This window comes from Embiotoca jacksoni, unplaced genomic scaffold (assembly GCF_022577435.1).
Source record: "Embiotoca jacksoni isolate LCO1_2020_lvr unplaced genomic scaffold, fEmbJac1.0.p SCAF_13, whole genome shotgun sequence".
NCBI lineage: Eukaryota > Metazoa > Chordata > Actinopteri > Embiotocidae > Embiotoca > Embiotoca jacksoni.
This window is the reverse complement of record NW_027185263.1, coordinates 18,321,265-18,344,015: the sequence shown is the minus strand read 5'-3', so window position 1 is coordinate 18,344,015 and position 22,751 is coordinate 18,321,265. Positions and strand designations below refer to the sequence as shown.

Here is a 22,751-nt window from a genome sequence, read left to right as displayed (position 1 = left end):
TCATCTGCTGCTCTTTGTTCGATACTCAGTGCTGCAACGGCTCAACAACAAGCATCTAAACTTTAATTCTGGATTCGGTGAGGTGGAGCACCCGCTGCATCGTGGGATGACTGACGTAGCACGGTCCTCTCTGGGAGAGTTTTGTCACACTTCTGCTTAATTCATGCTCCAATCATTGTTAAACGTTTTCAATATTTTCGTCTTTAGTCTTTTACTCTGTTAAGTCAAATCGTCCCTCTTGTCACCGTTAGGAGACAAATGACATGAGGTCATGTGATGCTGTCGTTCACCGCGGTGAAGCCTAGTCTGCGGCCGACCTGCAGGTTCTTATTCACCATTCAGGAGCCGACATTTTCCACATAGTTTCATCTCGTTACTCAGAGCAGATGGTGAGGTTATTGCTCATAATGAATAATTTGGAAGGCCGCTCATGTGCACGGCTTTATGATCAACAGTACTTATTATTACTAATTATAATGGAAGTGTCCATAAACTTTTAGAAAATATATGTTCCTGAGCTGCAACAATGTCCTTGATTAAAGTTGTTATTTTAATTGTATCTTTTTTTTCCAGGTATCATAAGCTGGTGCATTTTCTTACATGTTGTCTTCACTCTTTGCTCCTTTAGAAATCAGTATCATTTGATTTTCCTTATCTGGTCCGTATCTCCCAGTTGTTTTGTCTGTGTTTAAGTTGACCTTGTTTGTGAAAGAAAGTGCTGACCTCCTCTATTTGCCTCCTCTCTCCCTCCAGAGGTCTTCGAGGAGCTGACGGCCGCCGTACAGGAGAAAGATTCGTTGGCGTCAGAGCTGCACGTGCGTCACATTGCCATCGAGCAGCTCTTTAAGAACTGTGCCAAGCTGCCCTGGCTGTCCATTAGCAGGGCCGGGGTGAAGGCCAGCAGCGGCGGCGCCGGCGGCCCTGTGGAGTGAGGTGCTGAAAGGCAGCGGCGGGCAGGCAGGAAGGGTTTCTGTCTCCGCTGCTGGGAAGGAAGTCGATGAACACTTTCAGCATGCGGGACGCAGCTTCATGTACACTGAGTGACTTTTCCAACACTTTGGGTTGTTAGTGCTGCATTAGAGCGGCATCAAGGGCTGGCTTGACGTGGTCTCTGTTTTTGTGGCGCAGCGATGATGCAAGGATTAATGGTGGTTCTGAAAATGAATTGCCTGTCTGGCATGTGACCTGGATTCCACCCGACCCCGGTGGCCAGGACACATGTTCACACCAGGTGGACTGGGGCCCACGGCTTCCCGGCCACTGAACTGGAGGCGGAGGTGTTCTTACATATTTTTTTAACTTGTTCCACACTGAAAAACAGTTTGCAGAATTTTACATACATACTTGCTGTTGGTTTTTCTTTTCTTTCCTTTAGTCTGCTCGCAAACATTTCAGTTCTGATTGTTGCATTTTTTTTTTTTTTTGTTGATACATTTTTAAATCGACTTCAGATTATATCCGACATTTATATTGAAATATGGGTTTTAGCGCTGTTTGGTTCTCCTCCATATGTCATCTACAAAGTGGTGAGTTACAGTATTTTATAAGGGTGTAAAATGGACGATGTCCCTCATATTCATACCATCAGGCACTGCCAGCCCTAGTATTTGATGGATGTTTTAATGCAACCCCCGACACGTTTACGCAGCTGCACACTGACAGTATTATGGGGTTTTCAAGATGCCTTCGAAGTGCTCTAACCTGACGTGCTAGTTGGTGAAAGTGGTGGTCCTGCTACCAAGTAAATCAGACAGATTGAACAGCTGGAGGCTACATCTGCTGTGAAAAGTCCAAAACAGTTACTCACAACAAAGTTGTACTGCATTTATTTAACATATTTGAATAGTTACAGATCAATTTGAATCTGGAAAAAAGCACGAGAAAGCTATCACCCAAAAGTACCGTAGAGGATTATTGCAACAAAGACAAATGAAAGTATCTGAGATCCTTAGAAGTGAAAGTATTCAAGTATAAAACAATATACTGGCTGGGCAGGTTTTATGGGTCGGGTGGAGGAACCAACACTTTGGCAAGCAGCAAGTGGAGATGTCTGTTAATATACCCTCTTAAGAGTCGCAGATAGGTATTTAGTTTTGAATTCAGCTTGTGGGTTTATAGTAACTATAATTGCTGGTGAGATTTACTTGATATTTTAGTACAAAGTTGTGTGCTGTCTGTTTGTATAGCTGTCAAGCACAAGTCGTATGAACAGCTATACACTGAAAGAGCACTATCAGAAGTGGAAAAGTTGAAATATTGAAAAAGAAATCAAGCTGCCAAACCAAAGTCTGTATTTGTTCTGTGTTTCATTAATGACCTACAAGCATTTGATTAGATTCTATTAACAGACGAAGATGCAATACCAAACTGATTTTGAAATGTTATACTGAGCCGGGGATTTTCACTCTGGAGGTGTTGATGTAAAAGAGGATTTGTTCTCAACTAGACACGGTATGCTTTAGAATTTATTTATCTTTCACGATGAGCGTTAACTTGTGTCGCCCTCTCTCTCTCCTGCATCGATGTCACAGCTAAGCTGATGTCATAGCAATACAAACAAGATGGTTTGGTCTACTGTGCCTCTGAAGGTCCCTGATGTGCGAACAAAGGGAGACAAAGAAAGATGTCGGGATGCTGTTAACAGTCCGAAGCTTCGGTTTGTGTGTTTTCAGGAACAATATGCAAGAAAGAGACAAATAAATCAGAAGCCTTATAAAGCAGAAATATCTAAAGAATATTTGTTGTCTGAGTTTTTCCTCAGAGGAGATCACAGAACTACTCGAGTATAATAAACTGGGAAAGACGAGGTTATAATCAGATTGATGTTTAGAGAAACTCAGCAATGTCAGTGTATCTCGTTCGCTCTCTCTTTGTAAGAGATTAGATGTATTTGACCCTTTTTAGAGGTTGAAGAAAGATTTTTAGCTCCATTCTAAATGTTTATCTTGGTTTTATTTGAATAACTGTGTTCAGTGTGCTTGAGTGTTTGTGTATTTAGATTACTGGTCCTCAATGCAAATTTTCAGTCATTAAATCTTTAAATTTTAATTTTTTTTATTTTTTTTTTTTTAACGTGTTTCAGTTCTGAATGCTCTGTATTTTTGTACACTGGAAACATGCCTGTGCCTGTGCTCAGCAGAACATTCAGGCTGCCTGTTTTTGTTTGTCTGTTTTGTCTGTCTCATTATGTTTTACTGAGATGTAAGCATACACTTCCATCTCCTTTCTTTAGGCTTGACTCCTCATCCATTTGCTGTCTAATGTTGAACAACGGTGCATTTGTGTTGTTTGATGTTTTGAATTCTATTTATTGTGTTCCTGGACCTTACACGGGCTGTGTGATTTGTGCTCAAGTGACTTTTTCTTTTTTTAATAAAATGAAAATATTTTTACTACATACCCTGACATGCTGGTGTTTTCTTGATTGTTGCAACTGCAGCATTAAAAAAAAGGGTCTGTAAGGCCGTGGCTGTCGCTAGTGTCCATGGGAGATTATTAATATTCACAGAAAAGAAGATGGCAGCCTTTAAATTGCTTGTTCCACCATATGAGTGCTTTAAAAAAGAAATTGAATGCAGGAAAATCAAGTTAGAAAAACGGATTCAAGTATTTGGTTATACTTTTACATGTCAAAACCTTTTACAGTGTAGACAATCTCCCAGTCTCTAGTCCATTTATAGCTGGCTGATTATCATCAGGGGAATTCACCTTGTTGTTTCCTGACATTGTAACTTGTAAGGAAGTGCAATGTTAACCTGAAACCCAGTCATTTGTTTTAAGAATAAAATAAGTTAAACTATTATGATATTTATTACCATTGGCTACAGAGGCAAAACAAAATCCCTGTTTTGTGGCCCATTTGTTGACACCATGGATTTTTAGATGGACTGCACATTACTTTAGAGATAGTGCTGGTAACATTCTGTGGTAGCAAAAACATTTCCCCTTGTGGGATTAATAAAGTAACTATCTATCTATCTATCTATCTATCTATCTATCTATCTATCTGTCTGTCTGTCTGTCTGTCTGTCTATCTAACTGTCTGTCTGTCTGTCTATCTATCTATCTATCTATCTATCTATCTATCTATCTATCTATCTGTCTGTCTGTCTGTCTGTCTGTCTATCTATCTATCTAACTGTCTGTCTATCTATCTATCTATCTATCTATCTGTCTGTCTATCTGTCTGTCTGTCTATCGATCTAACTGTCTGTCTGTCTATCTATCTATCTATCTATCTATCTATCTGTCTGTCTGTCTGTCTGTCTGTCTATCTATCTATCTAACTGTCTGTCTATCTATCTATCTATCTATCTATCTATCTATCTATCTATCTATCTATCTATCTGTCTATCTATCTATCTATCTGTCTGTCTGTCTATCTATCTATCTAACTGTCTGTCTATCTATCTATCTATCTATCTATCTATCTATCTATCTATCTATCTATCTATCTGTCTGTCTATCTGTCTGTCTGTCTATCGATCTAACTGTCTGTCTATCTGTCTATCTGTCTGTCTGTCTGTCTGTCTGTCTGTCGATATACTGTATATCGATAGATAGATTGTATATCTATATATATATACTGTATATCTATAGATAGATAGATAGATAGACAGTTAGATAGATAGATAGATAGATAGATAGATAGATAGATAGATAGATAGATAGATAGACAGACAGTTAGATAGATAGATAGATAGATAGATAGATAGATAGATAGATAGATAGAAAGAAGTTAGGCGCCCCCTGGTGGACAAAGAGTGAATGCGTTAAAGTACAAATGATCCTGAGCGTCGTTTCCGGGAATTATGGGCACTGTGTTGAGAGGTAAACATCGTTTGGATCGAATAAACTTTGATCCAATATTTTGAAAACGTTTGTAATCAACATTATAATTACAATTAGATTTTTTTTTTGGGGGGGGGGGGGGGGGGGGGCGGGGCGGGGGGGGGGGGCTATTATCACGATTTGTGACACCACAAATAGTTTGAATCCTGGTGCAATTCAACTTACACAAGCATGATGGAAACTTGAAACCTCCTGTACGCATTGGCCTTACAGTGAAGGATAAGACGTGTTGCCTCATGTTATGGTGGATAGTGCCATAACATGTATTTTCTTATTAATAGACTATGGAATTCTTAATGAGTGAGGAGTAGATGTCATTTTAGTGTTTTTGTTTTTGTTGTTGTTGTTTTTGTGGAAAAATCAGCCACATATTGTTATTCAAAATTCAACTCAAAGTATGTCTGGAGGGGATTATTAATAATTACCTAAGGTAACAAGAAATTAGTTTATAACATGAGCATACACTGAAATTAGAATTTACAAACGGACAACTACTTTCTTAGTGAATACCATGTTAGATTTTAAACCTAGATTATCTACTTTCATGTTTTACGTTAAAATTACATCACTGGACGCATTGAAAAAAACTAAAAACACGTTCCTGACGGTATGAGTCATAACAGCGACGGGTATGACTCGGTCATTGAGTGACATATAGTCGACCAATGATCGCGCTATGTTGGCCTGTTTGGAACCAATGAAAATGAGGTATGGGCGGAGCTTGTGTCGTAAGGGGCGGAGTTGTCAACGGAAGCTCAAGTGTTCTTACGTTCCCAACTTCTCCCTGCCATTCATCGACAGCCCACACACACCAGTGGATCCAATAAAGAAGGGTAAGTCAAGCTCTTTAAATATTCGTGTCTCCGGTTTTTTTTTTTTACACGAGTGCCCCCTAAATGTCACCGTTATTTCAATATGTCACATATTGACTCTCGCAGTTTTAAAGTTTTGAATTATAGGGATGTTGTTATTGTTGTTGACAACATGAGGCTGTTAGCTCTAACTGAACGTGTTAGCTATGTAGCTAATGCTAATAGCTAAGAGAATAATACTCTAATGTATTCACCAAAGAGGCAGGTGTTACCAGTGAAGCTGCAACTATTATTTTTACTAAATAGGTTTCAAATGCATTACTGCGCGATTCAGGTATTATTGTGATTCAAATGTTAGCTTAGCTACCTAGCTCACTGAGTACAAGTAGCCCATGTTATGGAGTGTGGTGGTGCGTGGATAACCGGAACTGGTGCGTCACAGCCCGCCTTTCTGGGACATGTATAATAGCCAGACCGTTAACTGAAGTCAGCAGATCCAAAACAAAGTGAGATGGTCTGTAACGTGAAAAGTAATACTGTTTCTGCGGTGTCCATTCATCATTTTAAACATTTTCTATAACAGCATTTCCTGAACACGGACACCTTAAAGAAAGGGGATTAATTGATTGTTGTAGTATTCAGAGTGATGAAAGAGTCTTGCTGGCGGGTATCCAGAGGTTTGGGTGTAAAATGAGCAACTATAAAACTCCCATCTTTCTAGAGCTTTCATAAAGCTTAAATAATTGTAATGGTAGTCCTGGTTTTCCTCAGACATGTAAGGATTTATGCAGAAATGGGACCGGGGAACTTCTACCACGTTAAATATAATGTCAATTAATGTATCAGCAGATTACATATTCTCATTCTGACCTGACAATTTGTAGGTAAAATGTTGATCATGTTATGGTGGATAAGTCCCTGTCATGCTTTCCAGATGTCACTAACACTGTTGTGATTGATCTGCTGCAGGGTCATTTACTCACAGAGGCTTTCCAAGCGTAATGAAACACATGAAATATGAGGAGAGAGATTGCAGCAGTGGTGTTCTTCCTGAAGAGGCTTGTGAAAAAGGGGGAGAAGCTGGAATCACACAAGGTCGAGCTGTTTGTCGAGAGGCTGGCTGTTGCACTGCAGGAGAAGTTCAAGGGTCACTGGTACCCTGAAAACCCCAACAAAGGACAAGCGTACAGGTGCGTCTATTTGTCTATTGGTGTTGACTAACTTGATGTCCATCTAGGATTTTTATTTGGAATTGTTGTTAAAAATGCTTGTTTTGCAGAAAGTTTTAGTTTTTTTTTTTTTTCTTTCTGAAAGAAAAATGTGAAGCTTGGCAAACAAATTGAGGGGAAACAAATGATCTTTTTGTTTTAAATTACTACCTAAGAAGGAGTCATAATTAATCATTGGAAATATTTTCGTTCTCATCTTTTAATATTTTCTGAATTAAATAACCATAGACTCAATCTTACAAATACAATTATTGGGTAATAAAACATATGTAGCTTTACAAAACAGCCTGTGACTTTAATGTAAAATACACAGCCTACATCTTCTATAAGAATAAGTGCTTTAAATGCTTTTTAAATTATACTAATTCAACACAACTGTATGCACAAAAACAAAGTGCGTTCTCTTGCAAGTGTCAGGCTGTATAAGAATCACTCAGCACACGCTGTACGGTCAGACGGACACAGGGAAGTGTTGACAACTGGCAGTGTGATTCTAATGATGGTTTGTTTTGATGAAGAGAGGAGAAGGTTAAACAGTCTTACTGACTGTAAATGAGGAGTTATATTTGTTAATAAAGATCTCTTTGTTTTTGAAAGGCTAACTTTGTGCCTTGATACATTTTGCTGAGCTTCTGTTGAGTCATTTTTGGGGGATTTTGTTAAATTACAATCTGCTGGAACTAATGTGGAGACTGGTTGAATTTGTAATAATTTTTGCGCTCGCCATATCCTGGGAGCACTGATTAGTGTTGTGGAAGAACTTAATCTTCGAGGCCGTGATATTTTTAAGTGTTATCCAAACACAGTTGTACTTGCTTGAGGTTTCTTGAAGACGTTTCACCTCTCATCTGAACTGAAACCTTTTCATGAACCTCAAGCCAGTCCAGTTACATTTGGGTAACACTTAGAAGAAAAAAATGTGCTATTTGTTATTTGCTGTAGGAAGCCACAAAGTAGAACTGTCATCCTTCTGTTTTGTGCGCTTTGCAGGTGCATCCGAGTGAACAGGTTCCACAGACAAGATCCAGAGCTCCTTCGGGCCTGCCGGGAGAGCGGAGCTCAGTACAGTGACCTGAGACTGCCTCTGGAACTCACATTGTGGGTGGACCCTGGGGAGGTTTGTTGCAGGTAAGACTATGAGTGTGTTTGGCCAGAATAACAAAAACTACATTTTAACAAATTGTTGGCTTTAAGCACAGTTTGCTAGATTTTATCGGCAGGTTTTGTCCTAACACGGATGTATTCGTTTTTCTTAAACTGTGAAGTTACAAATTTGGCCAAATTTTGGTTTTACTGGACGACAGGTGCTGCTGCTCACTGCTGGTTTATCATCAGCCATGTTTTCATCGTTATTTTAATCATTCATTGTGCTTGTGTTTAGGTCATAAACAAAGGGAACAAATATGTTGTGTGAGTCATGGAATAATTTAACCCTCCCAATCCAATTATTAAAGGGTTCCAGATTTGAACAAATGTCCTGTTCAGTATGTTCAACCTCATAAAAGACCGTAACTGATGATGTTTTTCCATCTTATTTAACTACTAGGTACGGGGAGCAAAATCCTTGTTTCTCTATTGCTACTTTCTCAAGTAATGATGAAGACGACAAAGCGGTTGCAAAGAAGGTGACCAGTGCTCTGGAGAGGGTGACGTCAGACTACCACTCCGGTTCTTCCTCTGATGAGGAGAGTACGCACAATTCCCCCCTCACTGTCCCCAGCAGCCGCTGTGCTTACCAGGTATGGGATAATAAAGCTCATGCCTCTCAATATGCTCGTATTTTGATATCCACTGGCTATGATGTTATGATTTTTCAAAAAACAATTTTTTTTCAATAAGTAGAGTCAAGTACTTTAAGGGGTTGAGGTCCACTATTATACATAATGTTTATTTTTATTCTCTTTTTTTAGACAATGAAACCAGCGCCTCCCATGTGGCATCCTAAAAAGATGGTACCAGGGGATGCTCACATCCTTCCACGGCCTCACTACAGCTACAGGCCTCGCAGCAGAGCCCCCGAAACCTCGAGGCATCATCTGTGGGTCCCTCCTGTCTACAGGCAGGGGCCCAGATACTGGGACTCCAATCCAAATCTGGCACATTGTTACTTTTAGGAAATTTGGCACTTATTTTTCACACGGGACATTGAACCTGAAGACAACATTAAGATGACTGACCAATGTTTTTTTTTTTTAAACATTAATTTTTATAGCTTAAATGTTGATTGTTCTTGACAAAAAAAACAATTTTTTGCACTTTAGACTATTTGTTATAGTTTGAATATGTCACTTGTATTAAATTAGATTTTGAAATTTCAAATACTCCACATGTAGTCTTGAAGTACTGTATTTTTACTAGGGGAGATGTTCATGTATACCACACACTGTCCTTTGTGATAAAATGTTTTATTTATTCGTAGTGAAGATTTGTCAGATTTATAGGTGTAAATTTATGAAGTTTTATTAAACATTCCTAAGCATTACAATTCTTTGTTCATGCTCTTTCTGTGTTCTTCCAAGTTATGTAGTCAAAGTGTGATATTGAGCTTTTTGAACATAGATAGATAGATAGATAGATAGATAGATAGATAGATAGATAGATAGATAGACAGCAAAATAAATATAAATTACAGAATAAAAAATGGAGGTAGTAAAGGTATAAATGTAAAAATGCACATTTATATACAAATAAAATAGCATAAGATTAAATTAAGAACAGTGCAGCGGTGTTAATGATGTAGGTGAGTTATTGCAGTGGTTTACTGATCTTATTGCAGTGGGCAGGAATTATCTCTTGTACTGGTCTTTGTATTGTCTTTGATCACAAACATGCAGTTTGTGGTCATGTTTAAAGGGACAGTTCACCCATTTTTTTTTTTCCCCCAATATGATCTGGCACCAAATATTCAAAATTTAATTTATTTCAATTTGTCTGTCTGGTGGCAACAATGTTCTCAAACCAGTACTGTCCTCATGATTAGTTACCACCAGGGGCAGGTGAACAATTGAGTGTTTGGGTGAACTGACCCTTTACAGTCCTCATTTACACTCTGTCATACTTAGTCTGTGGCTGGCACTCCTCCAGACAAATCAGCTGTAATGGCATCATCTACAGACGGGCCCTCTGGAGAGATTCATTGTTGAGCTCAAGGACAGTGGATGCTTACTCGTTCAGAGGTTTCCTCAAAGGGGTGGTTAGCTGAGGCTGGTGCTTTATCATTTTGCCAAACTGAACAGTGGCTAACATTTGCACTCATACCTGTGTGATCACTTAAGGTTCGGTTTGACTGACAGTGCTGCTAAATTAACCACCAATCCCTGTTAGTGTGGCCCACAGCCCTCCAGGCTGTTTCTTTTTCTTGCCTTAGCAGCACATTGTTGCCATTTCCAGGGATTTGTTTAATCACCTCTGAATTGTATAGTATGGACTCATCATAAAACATTGTGAAAAATAGAATCATCTCTAACTGTATGCTAACAGAAAATTAAACAAAGGTCAGATGCCTCGATCAATACCATTATGCACTGACTGGGAAAACAAGAGAGACTCGATTGTAAGTCACTCTATGGGAGGGGGTCTGTTTTTTTTTTGTTTTTTTTTCAGAAGACAGATGTGAAAGTCATCCAAGATGTTTGACAGACTGTTCTCCTTGAATGAAAGAGGCGTGAATGTCTTGGGGGTACCACACAGGAGCACAAGGGCGCCCATGCCCCCCCCCCCCCCCCCCCCCCCCCATGAACGATGAATGAAGCTCCGTGTTCCCGCCGGCAGAGGGCGCCACTGCACGCTGTTTGAACGAGCCACCCATCCGTCACGTGACACCCTGCGGCGCGCTCCGCTGTGCACCTGCACTGAGCGCGGCGGCGGCGGAGGAGGAGGAGGAGGCGGAGGAGGCGGAGTGGAGTTCGGATGCTTCAGTGGAGCTGGTCAAGCCGCTTCTCACTCGAATTCAGCATAAGTTCTCCGACCAAGTTTCACTGAGGAAGTGTTGGACTAGCTGGAGCAGGAATGGAGCTTTCCACACGGAGCTTGTGCTGCGTGCTGTTGAGCCTCTTTGCAGGTAAGTTTTCCGACGCGGAGCGACTTTGACTAATGAACGTTTGATTAAAACGGCTGCGAGTCTCCGAGTGGTCAGACGCGTTCAGCGACGTCGGTCATTGGCGCTAACGTGGCAACCTGCCTTTTTCGATGAGTTAAAAATGCGCATAACTTCAGGTTATGTTTTCATTACTCTAAGTTAATGATGAACATATAACTTCAGGTGTGACCACACTATAGGTGAATATTGGAGGAACTCCGGCCCAGGGTCAGTTTAGTTAGCTAGCACACCAGAACAAGCCTTCTGCTAAAGCGGATTTCAATTTAAATAGTACAACTATGACAAAGTTTGGCTATTTGTAAAATAATCCCTATTTAGCGACATTGTAATTTTCAGACTTTGTTTCTGTAAATGCTGAATGGTCAGGACGAGAACGGGAAACGCAAAAGGTGAATAAATTATCAATCAAAGTTGGCTAACATTATTTCACGTGTAGCTATTTCACATTTTGCTTCATGAGGCCCACTAAAAGGATTTGATTTCTATTTCTCATCAGTCCTACCAGGCGACTGTCTTCAGGCTGATTTTAATAGCACAGATTGGTTTTTTTTTTCTTTGTGAAATGTATTAAAATGTGATTTTGACGTGGTAGATGTTTCCCGACGTCTGAGATCCGTGTGATGTCCTTTGGTTTTAATCGTGTGGTGGTTAACACAATAGCTTGATCCGCTTTTAAACCTGTGGCGGCAGGACTTCAAAGTGCTGCCTTTTTTTTTTTTTTGTCTGCCATCTGCCAGCAGTGCTGATGCCCCCCCTCACCTCCTCACCCCCTCCTCACCCCCCCTCACCCCCTCACCCCTCCTCACCCCCTCCTCCCCTTCCCCACCCCGAGATCCCGGGCCATCACATCGACTTAACCACATGTTTGTTTGTGTTGTCAGCTTTGTTTATCTTGGTATCACTTACTTGTTTAAACGGTTCAGTGTCAAGACCTTCATTTGATGAAAGTTTAGTCCCAGTGACCCTCTTCTGAGAGGGTTTTGTTGGGTGTGGACACTTTGAACTGCAGTTAAGTTATTTCCTGCTTGTTCCAACCTTCAGTCAGTAATGTAACAGTGAAACTGAGCTTCTCTCCCCCCTGAAGAACAAGCCAAGGACACCTTTTAACTCTTGTTTGGGCACCAGGTTTTACACAAGCATCTTTTAGCGATTTTCCATGACTTAATTTGTAATAGTGATAAAAAAAACAAAAAACAAATAGGACATGTTTGTTTTAAATCTTAAAATGTAGGTTTTTTTTTACCCGCGCAATAAACGTAGAAACACAACAGGGCGTGGCTGTTAAAGAGCTGGAATCTACACTGAAACCGGCCGATCACTCCTCCCACCCCAAACAATAGGGACACTTTTGTTTGCGAATTGTTTTGTGCCTTCAGCCAGAGACAGGCTGTGGTAGTTATTGAAATATCTTTTGAGATTTTGATGGGGAGCCACGGTCGGGAAGTGACATTCCTATTTGCTGATTAGTGAGAGATTGAGTGTAATGAAGAAGTGCTTTGTTTGGGATCTTCCAGCACATCTCTCCATGTAAAACAAAGCTTGCTGAGTGTATTATAAGGTTTATGTAGTGTGTTGTTGAGCCTTCTTTTGTTTCGTGATTCACATTGTTGTGTACACTAGTTTGGGCTCATTACCATCTTAATATCACCATGGTCCCATCATTCGTTCCACTCCAGCAGACAAGAACAGTGTCTGCCAGACTCGTAGCATTCTTTGAACATGCCTTAGAAATACAGAGTAATGTGCTAACCTCTCTTTAATGGCAAAATAACAAGTAGGATTCTTTCTGCTCCATTTTCTTTGCCCTATTTGTCCATGAGGGATGTCAAATGTGGACAAAAGAAATCAAATTGTAAGAGGCAGATCTAACATTCTGGAAATGATGGCAAATGATGAAGAATCTAGAATCTGTAAAATATTTAGCGAGCCTTCACGTAATAAAATGGAATTAAATGTGGTTTCTTCGTGTCAAGTAGTCATAATCCGTTTTTTTTCAAGGTTTCGTTGTCAACATTAGATGAACCAAAAAATATTTGGCTTGTGGAAATGTTCCCGAAGGCGGTCGTGGAAATGTTTTCTTTGACAGAGCCCCTCTTTTTATTTCTCGAGGTGACGTTTCTTGTTTTTGATATGAACATTGTCGTCAGAAGCCAACTGCTGCAGGGTTGGTTGTTATTGGTAAAACAGACAATATGCTCTCCGCTCCACAGAGTCAACTAGTCTGTTCCTTTAATATCATAAAAGAGCTCGTCCAAGAAACTCTTACTGCGTGTTATGACTGTGGTTAGCCCTGTGTCATAGCTGGCCACTTCCATCCTTTATTAACAGACCTGTTGTGTTTTAAGTTTGCCGGTCTGTACTCAACGCGTGTTGGTTGTTTGGGTCAGGAGTGAAGCCATTGAACCAGGACAAACACAAACCTGGGGAAAATGTGAGCAGGCGCAGAAGGCCGTTACCTGATAAGCCTACAACCAAAGGCCCTGGCCAGAAAGTGGTTGCTTGGTTACCTTTGAAAACAGACACACAGATACCGGGAGTGTGTGAGTGTGAGTGTGTGTGTGTGCGAGTGTGTGTGTGTGTGTGTGTGTGCTCCACTTGCTCTACAAAGCTACCCTCCCCCTTCTTTGCACGTACGTGTTAGGCCCACACTTTTGCAGAAAGAACATACCCCTGTATTATGTATTTAATATCTTGAAACAATTTATCAGTAACTCTTATCAGGGGAACAAACGAGTCACTTTCACATTTGCTCTGCTTTGCTGACGCAACGGAGTCCACGAAGAAATGGTTACAACCACAGACGTTGGGTGGAGGCTGAACAGCACAAGCCGAGCGATTGCCATTGGCCTCACGCCGACAGTAATGACTGGAGGTCACATTTATTTGTCATGACCCAGCAGTCTAATGCCACTACTTGCCTCCTGTTGGCTGAAACATGTTGCAGCCACAGCTCCGCCTCCAGCCAAGTGCCCGGTCTACCCAGAGAGCCCCTTGTCCTTGGAAACGAAGCAGGGACACGTAGAATCGGATTACACTCCGGGGACGCTGCTCCGTCCTCCACAATCGGGTGATGGGGACATCCGCGCATGAATATTCACAGCCGCAGACGTTAATATTTTAGCATGCCAGCCCTGTACAAGCCCTGTGCCAACTTCTGCTCACCTATATAGGAGTGTGAAATGCTGATCCCGCCTTTACTGCGCCACATTACCTTACCTCTCCTCCACCCTTCATTTCATATCTGAATTACTGAATGAACAAATTACTGCCGGCTAAAGAATCAGTGGGAATGATTGATAGAGGTGCTTGTTTCAGAGTCCTGTTAATGGTCGTGCAGCCACTTTGTATTCAGAGCTCATTCCTTTTCCACAGGTAGGGAGTAAAACGGCTTTCTGCAGCTGCTGCCAAAGCACTCTTGTGGGAAGATGTATTGGCAAGATTTTACTTGAAGCCCTTTGGTGATAAAGTCAATGTTGCATTGGCGGATTCTTTCATTTTGTGTTTTACCTTTGTCAAAATTCTGTGACACTTTGGCCGCAGTATTGACCTACTGACACCATCGGGCTCTTCAGTAAACTGAATTATGAGCCTCATTGCCTGATGATCTTACAGCTCAAGAAGAATTTTGACTAAATTAAACAATTCATAGGCTGATCATTTGATTCATGTGTAAAGAAATATAGTTGGTTTTCAATAATGTGAGTGCAGAGAAAAGCAGCTAACACATTTGAGAAGCTAAAACCAATAAATGTTGAATATTCTTTTCGTTGATAAATATTAATACTGCATTGCCACCCCTGGGTGAAATGCTGATATTTATTGGGAAAATTTTATACTGTATATGTTGATACATCAAAAATTAATTTTGGTTTCAAGGTCAACAAGACTTGGAGAGCAACAGAGCAACTAATCAGTTGATCAATTTCCTAAAACCCTTCAGCTCAACTGAGGCTTTAATTAAAGGCTGGTTGAAGTTTTTTTTGTTGTTGTTGTTGTCATATTTGTAATTTCTTAACATATTAGAAATGATTAAAGATTCAAACAGCTTCCTGCTTTATCCTCTACAGCTGCTCAAATAGCTCTGATGCTCCTTTACCGCTTCTTGGAATTAATCGTAGTTCATTCACGTCCCTACAGTCAGCAAAATGTATCTTCACAAACTTTAGGAACTCTGCTTTGCTAGAAGGACTGCATAACATGCCTCAGTCACAAAATGTGAAGAATAATATACATACAGCTACTGAGGCTACTAATAGTCAACGAGAAGAGTCTTCGGTGACTAAGATTTCATGTCATATATAACTTTCAGAAACACCTCTACCGGCTGAGCCTTTCCCTTTAGGAAGGTGGCATTGTGGGTAATCTGGGGGGACGCATGTGTGAAAAGTAACACAATCAGTACGTAGCCTCAGCCGATGTGAGCGTGGTGATTAAGTTCCTGTAATAAGCAAGAAATGGTCCCGATAAGCTCAAGCTTCAATATAACATGAATCCAAATGTTGCGTTTGCCGCGCCAGAAATATAAATAAAGCTCAGTTTCACTGGTTTTGTTCCGACCGTGTCTCGACCTCCCGTCCTTACTGCACAGTGAGTTCGGGCAGTGAAGGTGAGTTAACAGCTACGAGCCCAGTAAGAGTAAAGACGCCGTCAGCAAGTGGAGAAAGCGAGCGAGAAAGTGGGCCTGGTTTGCGCTTGTTGTGATCATCGTGCAGCGGTGCCGTGCTGCTGTTCACACCATCGGAGGGAAACACTGCTGACTTCTGGGACATTTAGCTTCAGCCTCTATTTTAGTGCAGTGTTGTGCAGTCACAAGTCTCGGTCATAAGTCTTTGCACAAGGTTCTTGTTTTATAGAAAGTCACCTGGAGACACAAAAACAAAAAGATGCTGCTAATTAAAGTCATTAGTGGAGAGCCAAAGTTAACTTTGATTGTCAGCTAGCTAACTCAGCTGTCTAAATATTTGGTCACCAACTAGAAAAGAGAGAAGCCTGTTTTCGTTTGCCAGGTTTTCATCCCAACGTTTAAATCTAACTGAAATCAATCACTGAAAGTTAACGTAAATCAATGTCCATTAGAAATATTAGGATTTAGATCAACAAGATGAACTACGTGTGGTGCTAATTCTCCTGTTGGCATTTATATGTGTAATATATGTAATATATAAAGGAAGATTACCATTTCCTTATCACGTCACACATGTAGATCAGATTTTTCTGCTTTTTTCTATCTCTCCAGTGGACACTATTCTGTTGCCCCGCCGGAAGCAACACAATGACGTTGATTTCTCAGGACAAACGTATCATTTTTTTTGACCTTCTTTTATAATTAGGTTGGGTTGGAGATCAAATTAATATCACTTTAAAGGGGCGTTTATGAGTGTTTTTGCCGAATGATGTAAAATTGTATTTGTTTCCTTTCAACAGCTTCCGACGTGTCACAACCAACCGCAGCGTTTAGAAGCGGTTTGGGCTCGTCACAATAATGTACTGTTGCAAATGTGAAAACACGAATTGAAGGAGTTTGTTTACTTCAGCCGTGCCAGCGACAGATATCTCAGGAAGCAGACTGATAACAAGTAAACACGAAGTACGGAGTGCTGAGAGACGGTTCCTCTGCTATCCACGTAACCTATCAGTTAAAACAAGGTCACAGCAGTGCTGATGCTCCGCGCTCTCCCGAGCCCATCGGTCATCATCACCGTGTCGTACTGTTACGGCGATAAACACCCCCGAAGCCCATTCATCACTTGGCCACTTGATGCCCAGCTCTGCAGCACCCACTCCGCCCTCTGCTCCTAATGAGGAATAATGGGCCCGGTGACAAATAAGCTGTTCACTGCGATGATAATACGAGTTTTCCCATACCTCATATCTCTAATGAACATCGCCAGGACATCATTTTTCTGTAGATAAACGACATCGAAGCCAGAGAGGGGGGCGAGCACATCGGACAGCGAAGGAGATTTGGAGGATTCCAGAATTTGTTAAATACTGAATAAAGTAGTTTGTCGTGCAGAAAGGTTGTAAAGAAACAGAACATTTCCAGGTATGTTTTCACAGTCAGGGAATTTGTGTTGGTGCGTGACAATCAAAACCTAAAAAGCCAAAGAAAGTACAAGTAACTATGCAAAGTGAAACACAAAAGACAGATAAATAATATTTCAAGTGAAAAAATAATGATTAAATTATGTATCACTGCAAATACACACAGCATAAACGGAATCTGTGATTAGACAAAGAATACTAATAATTGTGTTAAGGAAACACGCCATGATAGATATGAGTTTACAGATGTGCGTTATAAGATTAATGTGATGTGGGATAGAGTCGATATGTCAGCGGGGGTCCGAGACCTTGTTTCTTCGGCTGCAGTTGGGAAGAAACTGTTCTTGTGGTTTTGAACAAGAGAGCCTTGAACTCCCCACCGGAGGGGAAGGGTTGAAAAAGCTCAAGTCAGGGTCTCTGTGTTCTGGAGCCAATCGCCCTCTCAAGATGACTCAGAAATATGACTAAAGAAATTCATTTAATCATGGTTATTATAACTTCTTTCAGATGGTGAATGTCTCACATTGGATTTAATGTCTTCATTCAGATTTTGTTGTCTCGGACGGTGGACGTTGTTTTGTCTTAAAAAAAAAATTGTAAAAAAGGAGGAGGAGAGATTGTCTATTACAACTCATGTACGGGATTACAAAATCTTCCACAGCCGGTGCCAAGGTCTCTGAAGCATTACTCCACTCGCACGTTATGACTGTGCATCCTTTTTTGTTTTTGCATAACACTGAGCCGGACTCCTCCGTGTGAGGATACGCGGTGTGGCAGGCAGGCCGGCCCTCGGGCTGCTGGTGTGCAGCTTACTCCTGCTTACCTGCTAGGTAGGTGTCAGCTCAGCTCTACACATGCTTGAACCGCTGATAGATTATCTGTTGTGTGATGTTAAAGAAACAGGCCCAGTGGTACGCTATCTAAAGGTTGGGGATGAGGGGGGGGTCACGTTATCGTGTAAAACAGACCTGAGAATTTATCGTGACAATAAATTTCGTAGTTGCCTGTTCTGCCCTCCAATGGATGTATCATTTCGGAGATTAGCATTGTATATTGTTTTTTGCATGTCACATTATTATCAGCTGATGTCCGGGCATTGTCTTGCACAGAGCCGAGTTGTGGGAAGATGATTATATTTTGTCCTCCAGCAGTAAGCCTCCACTCGCTCCCATAAGAACATTAGAGTTAATTGTGTGTCTAATCTTGAGAAATATTATAGCTGAGAAAATAAGCGACATAAGCAGAAGGTGGGGGGATTTTTGGGGGTGAAGCAGCTGTTGAAGGAGCCATTTTTAGCACCTCATCTCATTGAAAAACAGTACACATTTTCAACTGATGAAAAAGGCAAATAAGTGTTGTCTGCAGAAAGCCTCTTTCTTGATACGTTCCCACTTGAGTTGCCCCCTCTGGTTGTGTCTGTATTCAAGTCAGTCTTTGTCTGTCTTAGTCTGATGTTTAATCATCATGTCAAATTATATAGTTATGCCAATAACTATATGTCCTTAGAAAGAAAAAAAAAAGAAGGGATTTTTTTTATTTTTTTGGGGATGAAAAATGCCTGTTGCCATGCACAAAATCCTTTTCTGAACAATTTTACAGGGATATGATTGCTTGTATTATAGATTTTAGAATTACATTGATGCAGTTGTGTGCGGAAATTTTATGATGCAGGCCGAATCTTGTTAGGAGCGAGTATTGATACAAAGCGACGCAGAATTAGACCCAGAAAATCCCATTTCTTGTGACATTTGTTGCCTCATAATAAAGCTGATGCCAAACTGAAGCCAGAGACGGCAGTGGAAATCCTCCGAATCTGTAACGAGGCCAAAGAGCCATTAAATGTAGGTTTTAATGTCAGACTGTTCTGTATCTGTTAAAACATTTGTCCAATGTGTATGTAGCATCAAGTGAACCTCACTATTTCAGTGAAGGAATTCCAGTTTTGGATATTTCAGAATGCTGAAGGTCTGTTTTCAGTCGTAGGAGGACATGATGGAGGGAAAGCTACTGTATATACAAGCAGGAGCATTTTTGCCAAATGTCCCTAATCTCTTAGAAATTTGAATGGAAGAAAACACTTTATTTCATGAAAGAGCATAACATGAGATTAGACTAGATGAAACCTTTCCCCATGGGGTCATTGTAGTAATGCAATAGAAAAATGCTCCACTTATATCTTGGGGTAACATTTAGATGAGAATATTTTGTGAATTCTGCTTAAATGATCTTTCATTCATATTAAGTTTCATTCGTATATAGTTTTCATTTTTAAACTAGCCAGTCAGACAAACTAAAAAGTCAGCCTCCGTGTTTCTTTCATGTTAAGGCAAGTTAGGAGTCGAGGAGTGAAGTGCAAATGGGCAGCATGTAGTTTACATTTTAACAGGTCTTCACTACATTTAGATGACTTCCATTCGCCAACTATGGTTTTACAACCAGCCGTCCAAAAACGTTTGGCTGGCCGCCACCTCGCCTGTCTTACATTAATATTCATTAAAACATTTTCCTCCTCCCCATGCCTCTGAAGTTATTACTCCTGGGTCTTTGTTGGATCTATAGGTATGATGACCGGGACATCTGCTACAGTTGGGTATAGAAAAAAGGCTCAGCGGCTGAACCACAGCAAGGTCAGCAAGCCACAACAGACATTTAATTACTGTAGTGCATCTCGCCACCATGTGAGGAAATCGGCAGCTGGCCCAGTTGCCCTCTAGAGAGATGAGATTGAACTGAAAATAGCTTTGTGACTGGCTGGTTTATGATGGTCAGAATACACATTACTGCACAACCTTAATCACTAGTGCTGCTGTTTTAATAAGCAGGCACACAGGGGCAGCCGGGCTGGAGTTGTTGCTGGTAAGTTCCTCAGGAACCAGCTGCTAAGTGTCTTAATGGAGCCATGTATAATTCATGGGCACACACAGAGCTGCGTGGCTGGCTGGCTTTTTCTGAGTGGCTGATAATTGGAAGAAGAAGAAAAAAAATCCAGCATCCAGTCTTCAGTCACACGGGCACGCAGCACCCAGCGACTTTCACAAAGTGGAGTGGAACATCGTCCGTACATTTATTCCCTCCGAGACGGGACATCTATCTGACGGGAGTAAGAAAATGATTTATCGGTGACTGCTCGAGCTATAACACAACTCAGCAGCTTGAGTTGTAGATTAATGAGCTGTGGACACATAAAAGGATCCTCTGACTGCCTACAATGTCACCCAGCCTTTTGTCGGCTAATGCCATTTTCAGACAGCAGATTTATGATACGGGTTTAGTGATGTTTAACCCGCGTTGCTGCCATTCGACACTCGTACCGTTGGACGCTGGTCAAATCTGCCTCGTTACCATCCACGTAAGAGCAGTGCCCGGCCTGAGTCTACTCGAGCATTTCCCGATAAGCCACCGCCAGCTGAGCCTCGCATTCACGTGTCAATAAAAGAGGATGTTGTTGGTGCTCTGAGGAAGGAACATGGCGGCTGCACAGAAGCTACCTGAAACTCTCCATCTTGCTCGTTTCCCGTTGTTGTCGTTGTCGTCCATCTACCGAGAACACGTTGTTGTTCATATTTTCATGTCCATACCAGACAACGGGAGGTGACCCGTCGTTGTGCACTTCCTCTGTCACTTTCACTAAGATTATCTTCTTGTCCACCTGATCCAGGATGCCCTATAAGCAGTGTTTGGCTGCCTGTCTAGATGACTCAGGGGTCAGACCTTTTTAGATGTCATTAGAGACATCAGGGAGTTGGTTTGCGCTGCAAGTTTCAGGCTGAAGCACTTTACTGTTTCCACTACACACTGAGCAGCCCGATGACCTTGCAGAATCTTCTGTAGGTGTCAGGTTGCATACGAGTGATTTTTTTTTTTTTTCTTTTTTTTTCCCACTTATGTTAAGTTAAACAAGATATTCTTGTTCGTCCTGAAAGAATACATTTCTGTTCCCTTTCCAAGGAACATGGTGACACCACATTAAAGAACTTTGAGTTCTAATTTAAATTTTGATGATATCGTAGCCCATTTAAATCACCTTATAGTTTGCATTGTTTCTGCAATAGCTGTGACTTTTTTTTTTACACATTCATTAATTCTCTCTCTAGTTAGATGGTATGTATTGGTAGTTGGGAATCTGCCGTTCCTATGCTGGCTTTAGCACAAGGGATTCACATGTAATCCACTGCAGTTATGTCTCATTGATGTCACCGTTGCTGTTCACCGTTTGTTCCCTCTGCCGGTACCAGTGATGCAAACCCAACATTTCAGCTGCTTCTGCGTCCCATTTAAAAAAAACAAAAAAACTCAAGGGCGAAACACAGAGCGTTTTATTGTGAAGCAGTCACAGGAAACATAATGTGTTTGTCACCTCGGTTAGCGCTCACTGCAAAGGCTTATCAAATGTGTGACCAGTTAAACAAGGTCATTTTGGCATTTGTGAGTTTTACATGGGGGTCATGGAAAAATGGGGGCCAGCCACGGGGAGCTGTTCGCTGGAGAGCAGGATGTGCAGCGTGTTGCAGTTATTATTGACCTCCGTTTGTGTGGCTGCACGGCTAACAGATACAGCAGCAGCTGAAAGAAAGTCAGTGTGCATTCATTTTGCTGTTGTATTAAACTGGTCTTGCGGTTGCCACGGTAACCATGGGTGTACCCAAATCAATCGGGACTGAAATTATTTGATTCTGATTTGATTTGTTGACCGAAAGCTCACGTTAGTTTTTTTTTGTTTTTTTTTACCCGTTGCGATCTTCATTAGAAATTGAAATAGATGATGAAAGATGTTTTTCGTTCAGGTGGTGAGGCTGTTTATTGCATCTCTAATATCGGCTTCAGTCTGCTGGGTATTAGAAAATAGCACAGCTTCTGCTCTTTGATTCAGAAGTAATTTCATGCTCCAGAGTCCAATTTAATGTATGACTAACGTATATGTTAAGTGTGCTGAATGTTTCTGAAGGAGTTTGTGTCCGGTATTCAACGATCAGCTCTTTCTTTTCTTTTTTTTTTCTCTTCCTGCTCGGGTTGTTGAGATGGATCTAATTAGCCCACGAGGATCAAAATAACAACTTGTTCGCTCGCTGCAGCTCGCAGCAGCTCGCAGCATAACTCCCAGAATCTGAGCTCTGCGTCTTTAATGGGCTTACTGCATTTATCTCTACTGTCCAGACTCTGCTTTTCTTTTTGCGTTTGACAGCCCTCATCTTATGTACAGTTAAAGAACACAACGCGAAGAAGAAGTAGCGTCATACCATGTCCGGACCAAAAAAACCCCGTAGGATTGCCTCTCTGTGCATGATAGCTAAACTAGTGCAGTGGAGTTATTTTGAACGTTCCCAATCGTGTCGTGTCACTTAACGTTGTATGTCGACGAGAGTGGTCGTTTTTGAGCTCTCTCCTCATGTCGAGGCTGAGAGTGCGAGCTGGAGGCATGAATAGACCCAGCGGTCGTAGTTAAGCTGTAACAACAACTGACAGTCTTCGCCTGCAGCTTCCTGCGGGGCTCACAACTCAGGTGCATTTACTATACCTGCCTTCAAGAACCTCAGAGTGAAGAAGAGACTCCAGCCTTGAAATATCAGGCTTGTTTCACCGCCTGTTCAGAGGAGAAAGAGAGAAAAGAAAAAGGATTATCCATCTTGTTATCTTTTAACAGCGGCCTTATCTTGATGTCCTGCTGTAGTGTCTCCCCCACAAAGAGGACAGGAAAGGACTGTCTGTGTTGTTACA

General features: G+C 41.2%; 3 protein-coding genes across 3 annotated transcripts in view; all 3 read left to right on the top strand.

Annotated features, from left to right (window-relative positions):
- The window catches only part of cunh21orf91 (chromosome unknown C21orf91 homolog), a 16,052-nt gene extending 12,647 nt beyond the window's left edge, over positions 1-3,405 (top strand). The window contains exon 5 of the mRNA XM_069147048.1: positions 754-3,405. Coding sequence (XP_069003149.1) covers positions 754-932 — 179 coding nt within the window. The 3' untranslated portion in view covers positions 933-3,405. The remainder of the gene's footprint in view (positions 1-753) is intronic.
- A 2,195-nt stretch (positions 3,406-5,600) lies between these two features.
- btg3 (B-cell translocation gene 3) lies at positions 5,601-9,377 on the top strand. Its single transcript, XM_069145628.1, has 5 exons — positions 5,601-5,684; positions 6,633-6,853; positions 7,883-8,020; positions 8,439-8,631; positions 8,803-9,377. Exons 2-5 carry the CDS (start codon positions 6,681-6,683, stop codon positions 9,004-9,006), a joined length of 708 nt encoding a protein of 235 aa, XP_069001729.1. The 5' UTR covers positions 5,601-5,684; positions 6,633-6,680; the 3' UTR covers positions 9,007-9,377.
- Positions 9,378-10,801: 1,424 nt separating this feature from the next.
- Positions 10,802-22,751, top strand: part of cxadr (CXADR Ig-like cell adhesion molecule) — a 37,599-nt gene continuing 25,649 nt past the window's right edge. Inside the window, exon 1 of the mRNA XM_069147046.1 lies at positions 10,802-10,952. Within this exon, the coding sequence (XP_069003147.1) occupies positions 10,901-10,952 (52 nt within the window). The 5' untranslated portion in view covers positions 10,802-10,900. The remainder of the gene's footprint in view (positions 10,953-22,751) is intronic.